General features: G+C 42.9%; 1 protein-coding gene across 5 annotated transcripts in view; it reads left to right on the forward strand.

Moving 5' to 3' along the window:
- The window catches only part of DPYSL2 (dihydropyrimidinase like 2), a 112926-nt gene that overhangs the window by 87207 nt on the left and 9033 nt on the right, over positions 1-16686 (forward strand). For 4 of the 5 annotated variants that reach the window (XM_060787257.2, XM_060787255.2, XM_067470677.1 and 1 more), the window contains exons 9-13: positions 446-602; positions 2957-3098; positions 5753-5923; positions 7863-8042; positions 11362-11539. In XM_060787257.2, coding sequence (XP_060643240.2) covers positions 446-602; positions 2957-3098; positions 5753-5923; positions 7863-8042; positions 11362-11539 — 828 coding nt within the window. The remainder of the gene's footprint in view (positions 1-445; positions 603-2956; positions 3099-5752; positions 5924-7862; positions 8043-11361; positions 11540-16686) is intronic. The other variant, XM_060787254.2, reaches the window with a different exon arrangement.

Raw genomic sequence — 16686 nt, forward strand, 5'->3', positions numbered from 1 at the left:
CCATTCCAGTTCTCATTACCGTAATGTTGTTGCTTAGCACTTAATTAAATGCCCTCTCGAACAGCCAGGTCTTAAGGCTTTTTCGAAAGGACATGAGGGAGGGCGCCTGTCTGATGTGTGCCGGGAGAGTGTTCCACAGCCGGGGGGCCACCACCGAGAAGGCCCTCTCCCTCGTCCCCGCCAGCCGTGCCTGTGATGCAGGCGGGATCGAGAGAAGGGCCTCCCCAGACGATCTCAAGGTCCTCGTGGGTTCGTAGGCCAAGATGCGGTCAGAAAGGTATTTAGTAACAGGCTACACACAATTGGTTGGAAAGCTTCGAACTCATGACCTTTCGGTCAGAGTGATCTTAATGCAGCTGACACTCAGCCAGCTGCGCCACAATCCCGGTGCCACTAAGATTACCGTATTATGCAAATCTAATGCACACATCGTTCCAATCTGTAGGCACTGTGGTTTATGGAGAGCCCATCACGGCAAGCTTGGGAACCGATGGATCTCACTACTGGAGTAAAAACTGGGCCAAAGCCGCTGCTTTCGTCACCTCTCCACCACTGAGCCCTGACCCAACCACTCCGGACTTCCTCAACTCCCTTCTCTCTTGGTAAGTAGGAGGATCATTCGCTTGGATCTCAGTGTATTTTCCTCTCAAATTCCTCTGGATTCCTTGTTGGAAGTGTGTCCCTGGGAAGTGTTTGAACGAGTGCAGCCGATTAGTCAGAATATGCACCCCAGCCAGATTCTTGGGAGTCTGGAATCTTGGAAGGAAGGAACGTAAATAATCAAAGTATCTGACCTTTTTCTAGCAAAGATCTCAGCTTATTAAACCCTTCCTGTGAGAGTGTGGTTAAAACCCCATAGGGAGGATGTAAAGAAACAAAATCTACTTGCAGGTGTCAGCATTTCTTTAAAAATTCAATATTAAGTCACGTGGGAGCTGTTCTGACCACACTGCTCATTTAATTGAAATTGGGGGCCTTGTGAAAACTTTATTTCCTCCACTTTAGACAACATACTATTGAGCTAGAGCAGTGGTTCTCAATCTTCCTAATGCCGTGACCCCTTAATACAGTTCCTCATGTTGTGGTGACCCCCAACCATCACATTATTTTCGTTCCCACTTCATAATTGTAATTTTGCTATTGTTATGAATCATAATGTAAATACTTGATACGCAGGATGTATTTTCATTCGCTGGACCAAATTAGACACAAATACCCGATACACCCAAATTTGAATACTGGTAGAGTTTGGGGAGGGGGGCGGGGAATCAATTTTGTCATTTGGGATTTGTAATTGCTGGGATTTATAGTTCATCTACAATCAAAGAGCATTCTGAACTCCACCAATGATGGAATTGAACCAAACTTGGCACACAGAACTCGCATGACCAACAGAAAATTCTGGAAGGGTTTGGTGGGCATTGGCCTTGAGTTTGGGAGTTGTAGTTCACATCCATCCAGAGAGCACTGTGGACTCAAAACATGATGGATCTGGACCAAATTTGGCACGAATACTCAATATGCCCAAATGTGAACACTGGTGGATTTTGGGGAAAATAGAACTTGACATTTGGGAGTTGTAGTTGCTGGGATTTATAGTTCACCTACAGTCAAAGAGCATTCTGAACTTCTCCAACAATGGAATTGAACCAAACTTGGCACACAGAACTTGCATGACTAACAGAAAACACTGGAGGGATTTGGGAGGAATTGACAGTGATTTAGGGGAGAACATGCCTCCTCTCTCCTTCCTGCTTAGAGTCTCAGAAACAGCCCTCCTCTTGGCTGAGAGGCTAGTTGAGAGGCCAGCCACTCTGAGCAGGAGGAGAACTTTTTGTAGGAGGATTCGCCATCTGTTTTCAAAAGAGGCAAAGGACAGGTGGAGAGATCTTCAGCCTTCTCTGCCAAAGGGGTTCCTAAGACACATCAAAAATATGTGTTTTCTGATGGTCTTTGGCAACCCCTCTGACACCCCCCTCGTGACCCCCTCTCTGGGGTCCTGACCCCCAGGTTGAAAAACACTGAGCTAGAGCAAAATTTGAATGAGCTGAACTTAAGTGAAATCACCCCTTATAGAAAGCTACTAGTTCTGTTTTCAGAGTAGATGGAGAATCTTATCAATGGGAGTCCTGTGAGGACAATTTGTCACCACACCAACAACCACCATGTCAGACTACACAGAGAAGCCATTGAAATCCACAAGCATGTGGACAATTTCAACAGAAAGGAGGAGACCATGAAAATGAACAAAATCTGGCTACCAGTATTAAAAAACTCCAAAATTACAACAGCAAAACAGCAGAGAGGAAACAACCAGGCACATCTTAACACCTCTCAACAAAAGGTTTTCCCAGGCTCAGGCAGGCCTTCAAATGCTAATGAAGGTGATCAGCTGAAACATTCACACCTAGCTCTAGCAGGGAAGAGCTCCTTGCCCCACCCCGGCCATTCCACAGATATATAAACCCATTGTCCTATTTCCAACAGACCTCACTACCTCTGAGGATGCTTGCCATAGATGCAGGCGAAACATCAGGAGAAATGCCTCTAGAACATGGCCCTATAGCCCGAAAAAACCCACAAGAACCTAATTTGTCATTTGCTTGTATTCATTGCACACCTTTGGGCAACTTGGAAGCCCCTGAACAAACTCAGAAGTGGGGCAAATCAAAAGACAACCTGGCAAAACGGCACTACCTAAAAGAATCCCACAACTTGTGTGACTGTGGAGCAGAACAGACAACTCTGCATCTGTATGCTTGTCCACTATGCCCTGCCTCATGTACAGAGGAAGAGTTGTTGGAGGCTACAGACAATGCCATTGCTGTTGCCCGTTTTTGGTCAAAGGATATTTAGCCGCCCGCGCTCCTTCTATTTTTATCAGTTTTATACTAATTAATGCAATGCCTTTGATACGAAATAAATAAATTGCACACCTTTTGTTTTCTGCTTTAAGTGGAGATCTCCAGGTTACTGGCAGTGGCCATTGCACCTTCAACACTGCCCAGAAAGCTGTTGGGAAGGACAACTTTACTTTGATCCCTGAAGGAACCAATGGAACCGAGGAAAGGATGTCCATCATCTGGGATAAAGCTGTGGTGAGTTGCTTTCCGGGTTGGCAGGGCAAAGTTATCCCAGACAAGCCCTTTACTGATATTACTAGATATCCTATGCCAGTGTTTCTCAACCTTCCTAATGCCGTGACCCCTTAATACAGTCCCTCATGTGGTGGTGACCCCCAACCATAATATTGTTTTCGTTGCTACTTCATAACAGTAATTTTACTACTGTTCTAAATCATAATGTAAATATCAGATATGCAAGATGTATTTTCATTCACTGGACCAAACTGGGCACAAATACCCAATGCAACCACATGTAAATGCTAGTGGGGTTAGGGGAGGATTGACTTTGTAATTTGGGAGTTGTAGTTGCTGGGATTTATAGTTCACCTATAATCAAAGAACATTCTGAACTCCACCTGCGATGGATTTGAACCTAATTTGTCACACAGAACTCCCAGGACCAACGGAAAACACTGGAAGGGTTTGGTGGGTATTGACCTTGAGTTTGGGAGTTGTAGGTCACCTAGATCCAGAGAGCACTGTGGACTCACACAATGGTGGATCTGGACCAAACTTGGCACAAATACTCAATATGCGCAAATGTGACCACTGGTGGAGCTTGGGGAAAATAGACCTTGGCTTATGGGAGTTGTAGTTGCTGGGATTTATAGTTCATTACAATCAAAGAACATTCTGAACTCCACCAACGATAGAATTGGCTCAAACTTCCCATATGTGAACAAATGTGAACACTGGTGGAGCTTGGGGAAAATAGACCTTGACTTTTGGGAGTTGTGGTTGCTGGGATTTATAGTTTATTACAATCAAAGAACATTCTGAACTCCACCAACAATAGAATTGGCTCAAACTTCCCATATGGACGTTTGGAATCCCCATGACCATCAGAAAATGCTGTGTTTTCTGATGGTCTTTGGCGAGCCCTCTGACACCCCTTCGCAACCCCCTCAGGGGTCCCGACCCCCAGGTTGAGAAACACTGTCCTATGCCTTACTTACTTACTTAGGCGATCCCTTGTTGTCCGATTAGGATAATCCTCCATGTGAGTTCAATCCAGAAATGTCCTGTTGTTGTAAACTTCAGCAAAAGTATCAATTCAAATCATCATGAGAATACTCAATTAATTCGTATGGTACACAAGCATAGGAAACAAATACAATGGGACTATTTACAATGATGTAACAAACATAATATTCATGTTTTCCGAATAATTAGTCGGATCTTCCAAAAATCGTGTGGACAATCTCTAACATATTCACACGACTTTTGGTAAACATTCAATTTATTTATTTTTATTTGTAGTGTCAGGGCAGCCAGTCAATTATATTACATTTCTAACAGAACAAAGCAAACAAACAAAGAAAATACAAAATGTGTGAGTTTGGTAGTTGATTAAATGTCCTTTGACCAGTATCTGGCCACTTGGAGTGCCTCTGGTGTTGCCGCAAGAAGGTCCTCCCTTGTGCATGTGGCTGGGCTCAGGTTGCATTGCAGCAGGTGGTCAGTGGTTTGCTCTTCTCCACACTCGCATGTCGTGGACTCCACTTTGTGGCCCCATTTCTGATGGTTGGCTCTGCATCTGGTGGTGCCAGAGCGCAGTCTGTTCAGCGCCTTCCAAGTCGCCCAGTCTTCTGTGTGCCCAGGGGGGAGTCTCATTTGGTATCACCCACGGATTGAGGTGCTGGGTTTGAGCCTGCCACTTTTGGACTCTCGCTTGCTGAGGTGTTCCAGCGAGTGTCTCTGTAGATCTAAGAAAACTATTTCTTGATTTAAGTCGTTGACGTGCTGGCTGATAACCCAAACAAGGGATGAGCTGGAGATGTCTCTGCCTTGGTCCTTTCACTATTGGCTGCTACTTCCCAGCGGATGTCAGGTGGTGCAATACCGGCTAAGCAGTGTAATTTCTCCAGTGGTGTAGGGCGCAGACACCCTGTAATAATGCGGCATGTCTCATTAAGAGCCACATCCACTGTTTTAGCATGGTGAGATGTGTTCCACAGCAGGCATGCGTACTCAGTAGCAGAGTAGCATAGCGCAAGGGCAGATGTCTTCACTGTATCTGGTTGTGATCCCCAGGTTGTGCCAGTCAGCTTTCGTATGATATTGATTCTAGCGCCCACTTTTTGCTTGATATTCAGGCAGTGCTTCTTGTAGGTCAGAGCACGGTCCAGAGTGACGCCCAGGTATTTGGGTGCGTTGCAATGCTCCGGTGGGATTCCTTCCCAGGTTGTCCTCAGAGCTCGGGGTGCTTCTCTGTTCTTGAGATGAAAGGCACATGTCTGTGTTTTGGATGGATTAGGGATCAGTTGGTTTTCCCTGTCATAGGCAGTAAGAGCACCTAGAGCTTCGGAGAGCTTCTGTTCAACCATCTCAAAGCTCCCTGTTTGAGCGGTAATGGCACGATCATCTGCATAGATGAAGCTCTCTGTCCCTTCTGGCAGTGGCTGGTCATTTGTGTAAATGTTGAACACGGATGGAGCGAGCACGCTCCCCTGAGGCAGGCCGTTCTTCTGTTTCCGCCATCTGCTTCTCTGGCCCTGGAACTCAACAAAAAAGCTCCTGTTTTGTAGCAGGTTTCCTATGAGGCGGGTGAGGTGGTACAACTTTGAGGATTTGTTTTCTGTTGAGGTTCCTCAATTGGTAAGACTGCTGCCTTTTGTTGTTCCTAGGTTACTGGCAAGATGGATGAAAACCAGTTTGTGGCTGTCACCAGCACCACTGCTGCCAAGATCTTCAACTTGTATCCCCGAAAGGGACGCATTGCCGTGGGCTCTGATGCGGACCTGGTTATCTGGGACCCGGACAGTGTCAAGACAATCTCAGCCAAGACTCACAACATAGTAAGCAACTTGATTGAAAGTCTTTTTCTCCTGAAACCCAGGCTCAAATCCATCAAACAATGGACTTTCTGCATTTGTAGTAGGTAGTATTTTCAGGTGGTCTGTAGTTTTAGGATCTCTTGATTGTTGTTTTCGTAAGTTAAGGAGAAATGCCAAAAGTTATGAGAGAATTTCTACTTTAGGATTAATACTTAAACATAATTCTGCTCTCAAGGCAAATACGCCCCATATATCTTTTATTACGGCACTTATTTTATTCCAATATTTATAGCCTGGCCATGGAGCTGGCAGGACTGAAGACCGACAGGTCGCAGGTTTGAATCAGGGGAGAGCGCGGATGAGCTCCCTCTGTCAGCTCCAGCTCCTCATGCTGAGACATGAGAGAAGCCTCCCACAAGGATGGTAAAACATCAGAACATCTGGGCATCCCTTGGGCAACGTCCTTCTCTCACATTGCAGTTTCTGACACAACCCCCCCTCCCCCCAAAAACTTGCAGTTTCTGACACAACCCCCCCCCCCCCCCCAAAAAAAAAAGAAAAGCCTGGCCATGGTGCCAGCTTGATTGAGTCTGATTTGTGGATTATACAAAATGAGAGGAGAATAAAGAACATAGGCTGTCTGGCCATGTTCCAGAAGCATTCTCTCCTGACGTTTCACCCACATCTATGACAGGCATCCTCAAAGGTTGTGAGGTCTGTTGGAAACTAGGCAAGTGGGGTTTGTCTATCTGTGGAATGTCCAGGGTGGGGTAAAAACTATTTGAGGCAAGTGTGAATGTTGCAATTGGCCAGCTTGATTAGTATTGAAATCAGCCAGGCTTTGAAGCTGCAAGGCCATTCAATGCTAATTAAGGTGGCCAATTTTAACATTCACACTTGCCTCAAACAGACGAGAGTTCTTTCTTCCACCTGGACATCATTCCACAGATATATATACCTAACATGCTTTGTTTCCAACAGACCTCACAACCTTTGAGGGTGTCTGCCATATATGTGGGTGAAACATCAGGAGAGAATGCTTCTGGAACATGGCCACACAGCTCTGAAAACTCACAGCATTTCCACCAATGGAACTTACAAAATCATTAGCTTTCAGGTGTAAGAGCTCTCCGAGGTGCTGAATTCTTTTGACAGCTAGAATTCAGCATTTTTGTAAGTTCAGAGTAAAATGCAGGATGGAACATGCCCTTAAATTTCTTGCTCATGATTCTGTACAGATTCATGACCAATGTATATGATTCTGTATAGATTCATGACCAATGTAACATGGCCAGACACCCCAGAAAACTCACAGCAACCCAGTGATTCTGGCCATGAAAGCTTTCGACAACAGATCTCAACATAAATGAAAATTGGGCTGGAATCAATAAAATACTACACAAAACCCCTTTCCATCTGAACATGAAGAAGAACTTCCTGACTGTGAGAGCTGTTCAGCAGTGGAACTCTCTGCCCCAGAGTGTGGTGGAGGCTCCTTCTTTGGAAGCTTTTAAACAGAGGTTGGATGGCCATCTGTCGGGGGTGATTTGAATGCAATATTCCTGCTTCTTGGCAGAATGGGGTTGGACTGGATGGCCCAGGAGGTCTCTTCCAACTCTATGATTCTATGATTCTAAAAGCGATAACGGCAAAAATTCTGCTTGCATAGAATTGAAATTTGCAATCAAGAGAAGTAATCATTCCACTTCATTTAGAACTAATTAGATGTTGTCTGGAAATGTTTCATCCAATTTGGAAGGATATATAATGAGAAAAACTGGACCCAGAACAGAATCATAGAAATGAATATTGGCACACCAGAAGAACCCCTTCCGAAAGGATTTCTGGCCAGTGGATCTATCTGAGAATAGAGTAGCAGAATTGTTTTATAGTAAACACTCCTCCTGGTTTAGGATTTTTCTTGTTGTTCTGTGGGTCTAACCCTTGCTTTCCCTTATAGTCTGTGGAATACAATATCTTTGAGGGCATGGAGTGCCGTGGGTCACCGTTGGTGGTGATCAGCCAGGGGAAGATCGTCCTGGAGGATGGCAATCTTCACGCAACTGAGGGCTCTGGGCGATACATTGCCAGGAAACCCTTCCCTGACTTTGTTTACAAGCGCATCAAAGCAAGGAGCAGGGTAAGTACGCAACTGGCCAAATGACAAAATCAGTGTCCCGTCCCCCCCACCCCACCAGCAGGTTGAGGGTGAATCCAGCGAAGACGGATGGAAGGGAGGGAGATCCAGCTGCCTACCCTGGATGGCGAGACACTACATCCGTCACCTTCTGTAAAGAGTCTTGGTGTCTTATTGGACCCTCTGCTCACTATGGAGGGCCAGGTCTCTGCTGTGAGCAGATCTGCGTTTTTCCACCTACGTCAGGCTAGGCGACTGGCTCCCTTCCTATCTAGGAACGACCTGGCTACGGTGATCCAAGCGACGGTCATCTCTAGGCTTGACTACTGTAACGCCCTCTTCATTGGCCTTCCTTTGTCAGTGATCCGGAAACTGAAGCTGGTGCAAAATGCGGCGGCTCGTATTCTCGCCAGAGTGCCGGCGAGGTGTCATATCATCCCAATTCTCCAACAGCTGCACTGGCTACCGATTGAGTACCAGATCACTTTCAAGGTGTTGGTACTAACCTTTAAGGCCTTATATGGTCTGGGGCTGGCGTACTTGAAGGCCCGCTTATCCCCCTACCAACCCCAGAAATTACTTCGGTCCGAAGACCAAAATTTGCTTGAAGTCCCCAACATCCGGACTTATCATCTGTCCTCGACTCGGCAGAGAGCCTTCTCAATTGTGGCCCCTTATTTATGGAATGCCTTGCCAGTTGAAACCCGAACCATCCGAGAGCTACTTGCTTTTCGGAAAGCCTGTAAAACCTTTCTCTTCCGACAAGCTTTCGATGGGTGAATAACTCGGGACTATGTCTGTTCTTGTTTTATTGTATTTTAAAGTTAATTGTATTGTTTTAATCTGCTGTAAACCGCTCCGAGCCAAATTGGGAGTAGCGGTATACAAGTCAAATAAATAAATAAATAAACAAACAAATAAATAAATAAATAATAATCAAATTTGGATGTATTGGGTATTTCTACCAAATTTGGCTCAGTGAATGAAAATACATTCTGCATATCAGATATTTACATTACGATTCATAACAGGAGCAAAATTACACTTATGAAGTAGCAATCACAAACAATTTTATGGTTGGGGGTCACCATTAGGAAGGTTGAGAAACACTGCTATAACAGGACAGAAAAAAAAGATCTCTATTCCAAATATATTCCACTCTGGATCTGATTTTGTTTGCTACATTTTGTGACCCACCTGTGCTCCGAGCAGCAAAAGACAGCGTATACCTGGCTCCATTTTTATCCTGTTTATATTATATACTACACTTGTAGTGCCTTGCAAGCTGCCCCGAGTCCCTTTTAGGAGATGGTGGTGGGATATAAATAACGTTTATTATTTATTATTTATTATATTATTTATTTATTAATTATTATATTATTTATTTATTATATTTATAATAAATTATATATACATATATATCTATATAAATAAAAATGTAATGTTCATCTGTAGGATTAACATAACTCAAAAACCACTGGACGAATTGACACCAAAGTTGGACACAAGACACCTATCAGGCCAACAAGTGACCACCACTCACAAAAACACTGGAAAACACAGCGGAAGAGACTTAAAAAGCAAATAAATAAATAAATAATACATTAGAACCCATGTGCAAAACCACATGTATACACATGTACACAGATATATACACAAACATATATACACACACAAAACACATATACGGAGACTGGGCCACAGCAACGCATGGCAGTGGATGGTTAGTATTTATATAAATAAAAATGTAATGTTCGTTTATGGGTTTAACATAACTCAAAAACCACTGAACGAATTGAGACCAAATTTGAACACAATAAACCTATCAGGCCAATAAATGGCCATCAATCATAAAACACTGAAAAACACAGCAGAAGAGACTTAAAAAGCTAAAAAAAAAAACAAAAATTGCATTACAGTGCATGCTCAAAACCACATATATACACAAACACACACATATACACAAACATAAACACACACACATATACACACACACAAAACACATATACACAGCAACGTGTGGCAGGCGATGGCTAGTATATAAATAAAAGTGTAATGTTCATTTCTCCTGCTGGTTCCAGATTCCAACAATCATCTAATCACTAAAGAGTTAACTATTAGTTGACCTTCAATTGGAGACTATCTATATAAATAAAAATATAATGTTAGTTTGTGCGATTAATATAACTCAAAAACCACTGAACAAATTGACACCAAATTTGGACACAAGACACCTATCAGGCCAACAAGTGACCATCACTCATAAAAACACAGCAGAATAGACTTAAAAAGACAAAAGACAAAAAACAACAACAATGTAATGCATGTGCAAAACCACATATATATATATATATACATACACAAATATATACACACACATATACACACACAAAACACATGTGCATAGACTGGGCCACAGCAACGTGTGGCAAGGGACAGCTAGTATATGTATATGTTGTTGTTCATTCGTTCAGTCGTCTCCGACTCTTCGTGACCTCATGGACCAGCCCACGCCAGAGCTCCCTGTCGGCCGTCACCACCCCCAGCTCCTTCAAGGTCAGTCCAGTCACTTCAAGGATGCCATCCATCCATCTTGCCCTTGGTCGGCCCCTCTTCCTTTTACCTTCCACTTTCCCCAGCATATGTAGATATATATATGTATATTTATATAAATTATATATATTTATATAAATTATATAAATTTATATAAATTATCTATATATATAAAAATGGAAAGGGCATTCAACGGGACAGCAAAACGCGAAAACCCCCTGACGAAAACACACCAAATTTGCCGTGCACGTACCTCAACCCACAAGGTATGCACAACGCGAATCAAAATTCCAAACAACATTTCAATACACTCACAATTACAAAAAGCAACTGAGCATGCGCAAAGGCTCTTCCCCGAAGTCCCCCGGCGCGCGCACATGGCCGGCCAACGCCCCCTCTGCGCAAGCCACAGCCCCATCCTCCGTCGCAAGAAGGAGAGAAAGAGGGAGGGAAGGAAAGAAATAAAGAGAAGGAAGGATGGGAGCAAAAAGCTAAGGAAGGAAGTAAACAGGTAGAGAAGGAAGAAAGGAAAGAAGAAAAGGAAATGAAGGAAGGAGTGAAAGTAGGATAGAAAGAGGGAGATAAGGTTGGCCACAGCAACGTGTGGCGGGTAAAGCTAGTATAAATATATATTTATATAATTATAAATAGTATTTATTATCATAATACACCCTACAGACAAATGGAGTTTATTGAGATAAGACTGTTGAGTGACACATAATGCATTGCGGTGCTCTCATTAACATTTCCCCCCTCTTCTTCCCTTTAGTTGGCTGAGCTGAGAGGTGTTCCCCGCGGCCTGTATGACGGCCCCGTCTGCGAAGTTTCGGTGACGCCCAAAACGGTCACGCCAGCCTCCTCGGCCAAGACTTCCCCGGCGAAACAGCAGGCCCCGCCTGTTAGGAACCTGCACCAGTCCGGATTTAGCTTGTCTGGTACATACCTATGTGAGGCTAAAATATGGTGAAAGCTTTTCATTTTCGTTTATATTTGTCCAGGGTGCTGGCTTGCCTTTTCCCTACGCGGAGTGGGGATGGTGGTTGGCCGTTGCGGGCAGAGGAGCAGAAAGGAAAGGGAAACTTTAGATGTGGCTGATGTTTTGGGAGGGCTGGGACCAGAGTAGGATAAAGTTACGGGGTTGCGCTTCACAGGCCAGATTCAATTTGGATGCCTAGTTTGTCTTCCAAAGTATTGTAGGTGCTCTAGTCCAAGAAGAAGTAAAAGTTTGCCATTTACTAGCCCCGTGCTCTATCTTCTGGCAGTAGTCTTTACAGGGCACCACCATCTATATAAATAACCCACTGGTGGTCCAGTGGGTTAAACCACTGAGCTGCTGAAATTGCTGACCGAAAGACTGGCTGTTCAAATCCGGGGGGGGGGGGGGGGGGATATTCTGCTGTTAGGCTCAGCTTCTGCCAAACTAACAATTAAGAATAATAATATTATTATATTATATTATATTAATTATAATGTAATACAATATAATATAATATTACTAATAATATGATAGTATAATTATATATTTTATATTACATGTAATATTACTAATAATATTACAATATAATGGTATAGTACTATATAGTAATATATAATACTGATATTGTACTATGCTAATAATATCATATATTGTATATTGGGAGTCCCCGGTGGCGCAGTGGGTTAAACCGCTGAGCTGCTGAACTTCCTGACCGAAAGACTGGCTGTTCGAATCCAGGTATTGGGGTGAGCTCCCGCTATTAGGCTCAGCATCTGCCAAACTAGCAGTTTGAAAACATGCAAATGTGAGTAGATCAGTTAGTACCGCTTTTGTGGGAAGGTCAAGGCGCTCCATGCTGACCACATGACCTTGGAGGTGTCTACAGACAACGCCAGCTCTTCGGTTTAGAAATGGAGATTAGCACCAGAGTTGGACACGACTAGACTTAATGTTAGGGGAAATTTTTACCTTTACTAATCAGTTAAATAAAGCAATTAGGAAGAATGATATTATTATATTATATTGTAATACAATATAAGACTAATAATAATTTTACCTTTACTAATTAGTAAAATAAAGCAATTGGGAAGAATGATATTATTATATTATATTATAATGTAATACAATATAATAATAATATTTATTTATTTATTTCGGGTACTTTTACCGCGCCCTTCTCAACCCCCGAGGGGGGACTCAGGGCGGCTTACAAAAAAGGCACAATTCGATGCCTATACAAATTACACATAATGTAGAAAACCATAGTTAAAATAATTATCACAGTTAAAACAATCAAAACAATCAGTATATAACATATCATAAAAAAAACTATTCTCATGCTCAGCGTTTCGTTTTTCAAAGTACCATAGTTCTATTCCATTGATCATTTCCTAATCATTGTCAAAGTCCTTTCTTTATCTGCCCGATTGTCAGAATGCCTGCTACTACTACTAATAATATGATATAATTCAGTATTTTAAATTACACGTAATATTACTAATAATAGTACAATATAATGGTATAATACAATATAGTAATATATAATACTGATATTGTGCTATGCTAATAATATCATATTGTATATTGGGAGCCCCCGGTGGCGCAGTGGGTTAAACCGCTGAGCTGATAAACTTGTTGACCGAAAGGTCACAGTTTCGAATCCGGGGAGTGGCGTGAGCTTCCGCTGTCAGCCCCAGCTTCTGACAACCTAGTAGTTTGAAAACTTACAATGTTTGTGTAGGTCAATAGGGACCGCTCCGGCGGGTAGGTAATGGCACTCCATGCAGTCATGCTGGCCACATGACCTTGGAGGCGTCTACGGACAATGCCGGCTCTTCAGCTTAGAAATGGAGATGAGCACCACGCCCTAGAGTTGGACACGACTGGACTTAATGTCAGGGGACAACCTTAATAATAATAATAATAATAATAATATAATAACAACTTTATGCCCGCCACCATCTCCCCCAACGGGGACGCAGGGCGGCTTACATGAGGCCAAGCCTGAACAGCAGATTACAGCAAAATAAAACCAAAATCACAAGCAACAAGCAACATCATCTATATAAATTAAAATGTAATGTTCGTTTGTGGGATTAACATAACTCTAAAACGAATTGACACCAAATTTGAACACAAGACACCTGTCAGGTCAATGAGTGATCATCATTCATAAAACACTGAAAAACACAGCGGAAGAGACTTAAAAGTCAAAGAATAAAAAATACATTACAACACATGCACAAAACCACATATATATTAGGCCTGTGCGGTTTCGTTCGTTAATTCGTTATTTCGTTATTAATTCGTTATTTTTACCACATCCGACGCGATTTCAAAACACATTTTCAAACCCGGAAGGGTTTAAAAATATCAAAACAGCAGCCCCATATATTTTACGAGCTTCAGCTCGTGTCGTTAATGGGATGGAGGCTGCTGAGTGCTGCTGGTGCCTGGGAGCCAATCCGGCGCTCCCAAGCACCCCAGCAGTGCACCGTGGCAGGAGCCGGAGCCGATTGGATGGCGCGCGCGCGCTCACCCTTACAACCGGCCTCTGCGCGCCATCCAATCGGCTCCGGCTCCTGCGCCCCCCTCCTCCTCCTCCTCCTCCTGGCACTTCCTGCAACACAGCTGGGAGGAGGAGGAGGAGGAGGAGGAGGGCGCAGGAGCCGGAGCCGATTGGATGGCGCGCGCGCGCTCACCCTTACAACCGGCCTCCGCGCGCCATCCAATCGGCTCCGGCTCCTGCGCCCTCCTCCTCCTCCTCCTCCCAGCTGTGTTGCAGGAAGTGCCAGGAGGAGGAGGAGGAGGGCGCAGGAGCCGGAGCCGATTGGATGGCGCGCGGAGGCCGGTTGTGTGAGTTTTCAGGGCTGTATGTATGACCATGTTCCAGAAGCATTCTCTCCTGACATTTTGCCCACATCTATGGCAGGCATCCTCAGAGGTCTGTTGGAAACTAGGCAAATGGAGTTTAAAAAATGTTTTGTAAATATTTACGAAATTTCGTAAATAACAAAACATTTTTTTGGAAAGTTTTGTAAATATTTTAAATATCGAAACAAAAAAACACCCCAATTACAAATCGATTTTAGAAACAAATTTTTTCTTGATCAAACAGGCCTAATATATATACACAAACACATATATACACAAATATATACATATATACACAGACTGGCCACAGCAACGTGTGGCAGGGGACAGCTAGTAGTTACATAAAAACATAGGAATGCATTAGCAATATAAAATTACAATACAATCACAGTGACAGTGGGCGGGCCACACGCGCAGGATAAAATGTTAAAAACTCAGGGTGAGATAAAAAGAGGAGCAGATTATTTGCAAAGGAGAGCTCATAAAAACAGGGTTGTAGAACCAAACTTTCCCATGAGGGGGACGGGACGGAACATGTACTCCAGTGACAAAAACGTTGAGGGGAGCAGTAGTGTAAGGTTGTGTACCTACTCACCAAAGGCGCAGCAGAAGAGCCAGGTTTTAAGGTCCTTTTTAAAGGTTTCTAAGGTAGGGGCTTTCCTAATCTCTCCGAGTAATGAGTTCCAGAGTCGGGGGGCCACAGAGGAGAAGATAGGTATATAGATAGATAGATAGATAGATAGAGAGATATATATCTTGTAAGCCGCTCTGAGTCCCCTTCAGGGTGAGAAGGGAGGCATACAAATGTTGTAAGTAAGTAAGTAAATAAATAAATAAATAAATAAAATGTAAAAATTATGTCGATGGCCCTGATGTATCCCATAGATAGGCACTAGGCATGGGCAATCCATGGTTCTAAAGTCCTTACAAAACTAAAGTTCTGGTGGTGAAAACTAGGGGGCACCGGGTGCTTTGCTTCTACAGTGTTGCTAAAGTTCGGGTGGTGAAAATTTCAGAACTCTAACAAAATTTTCAAAATGTAGTTATAAATGACAGTTCCTAATTGGTTGTCATAAAAAAAGCCCCTAGTGGTGCAGTGGGTCAAACCCCTGTGCCGGCCGGACTGAAGACCAACAGGTTGCAGGTTCAAATCCGGGGAGAGGCGGGTGAGCTCCCTCTCTCAGCTCCAGCTCCTCATGCGGGGACATGAGAGAAGCCTCCCACAAGGATGATAAAACATCAAATCATCCGGGTGTCTCCTGGGCAACGTCCTTGCAGACGGCCAATTCTCTCCCACCAGAAGCGACTTGCAGTTTCTCAAGTCGCTACTTGACACGACAAAAATTAAAAAATAATAACACTGTTCTACAAATTTTCAGTTTTTTCAGTTTCGGAAACGAAATGTGCCGTTTCTTAATAAATTTAACATGCTGAATTCAAATATAATAATTAAATGTGTTAATTGGCTCTGGTTTTTATGCAACAGCTATTTCAATTTTCTCCACAATAGGTAATTCGTTAATATTATGATAATGCGCCTAACCTTACTGCATGTATATAAACCGTGAATATTTACTAAATTTTAGTCAAATTATATTGCCAATAGTTTATACATGAGAAATATTTATTTAATTAGTCTATTGTTTGTTTGTGCAGCAAGAAACTATTAGTAGGCCTAATGCAGTTGAAAAGTCTGAAAGTTTAAATGTTGCTTTAATAGTGACTTTAGTTGATATCCTGTTTGCTTCTCTTGACTTTTCTTTTGTATTCAAGGAAAGGATTCCCTCTTGCAATGCTCCAGCAGTAGTCTGACAGCATTGACGGAGTCCATTGGCCTTGATTTCTTTTTTCCATAGTGCTTTATTTACACACGTGCGAGGCATAACTACTAGGGCTGGGTAACAACGGAAAAATTCGTTTCTAAACTCGTTTCGTTTTTAGGGGGTCCATTGCGTTTCGTTTTTTAAAAGAATTCCGAATTTTTCTTTAAAATTTTTTCATTATTTACGAAATTTCGTAAATTTTGAATTGATTTGTTAATGGCAGACGTGATTGTGCAATACGCTAAAAAAACCCTCCAAATGGGACAGGGGGAACTTCTGAAGCTTCCCTCTCCCTCTGTTGTTGACTGTTGGTGTGATAATTTATTTTTTTATCACTGATAAAACAAACAACAACTATAAAACTTGCACCAGACATACGGAAATAATAACGAAACAATTTCGAAACAATTACGAAACAATT

This window comes from Anolis sagrei, chromosome 7 (genome assembly GCF_037176765.1).
Source record: "Anolis sagrei isolate rAnoSag1 chromosome 7, rAnoSag1.mat, whole genome shotgun sequence".
Taxonomy (NCBI): Eukaryota; Metazoa; Chordata; class Lepidosauria; order Squamata; family Dactyloidae; genus Anolis; species Anolis sagrei.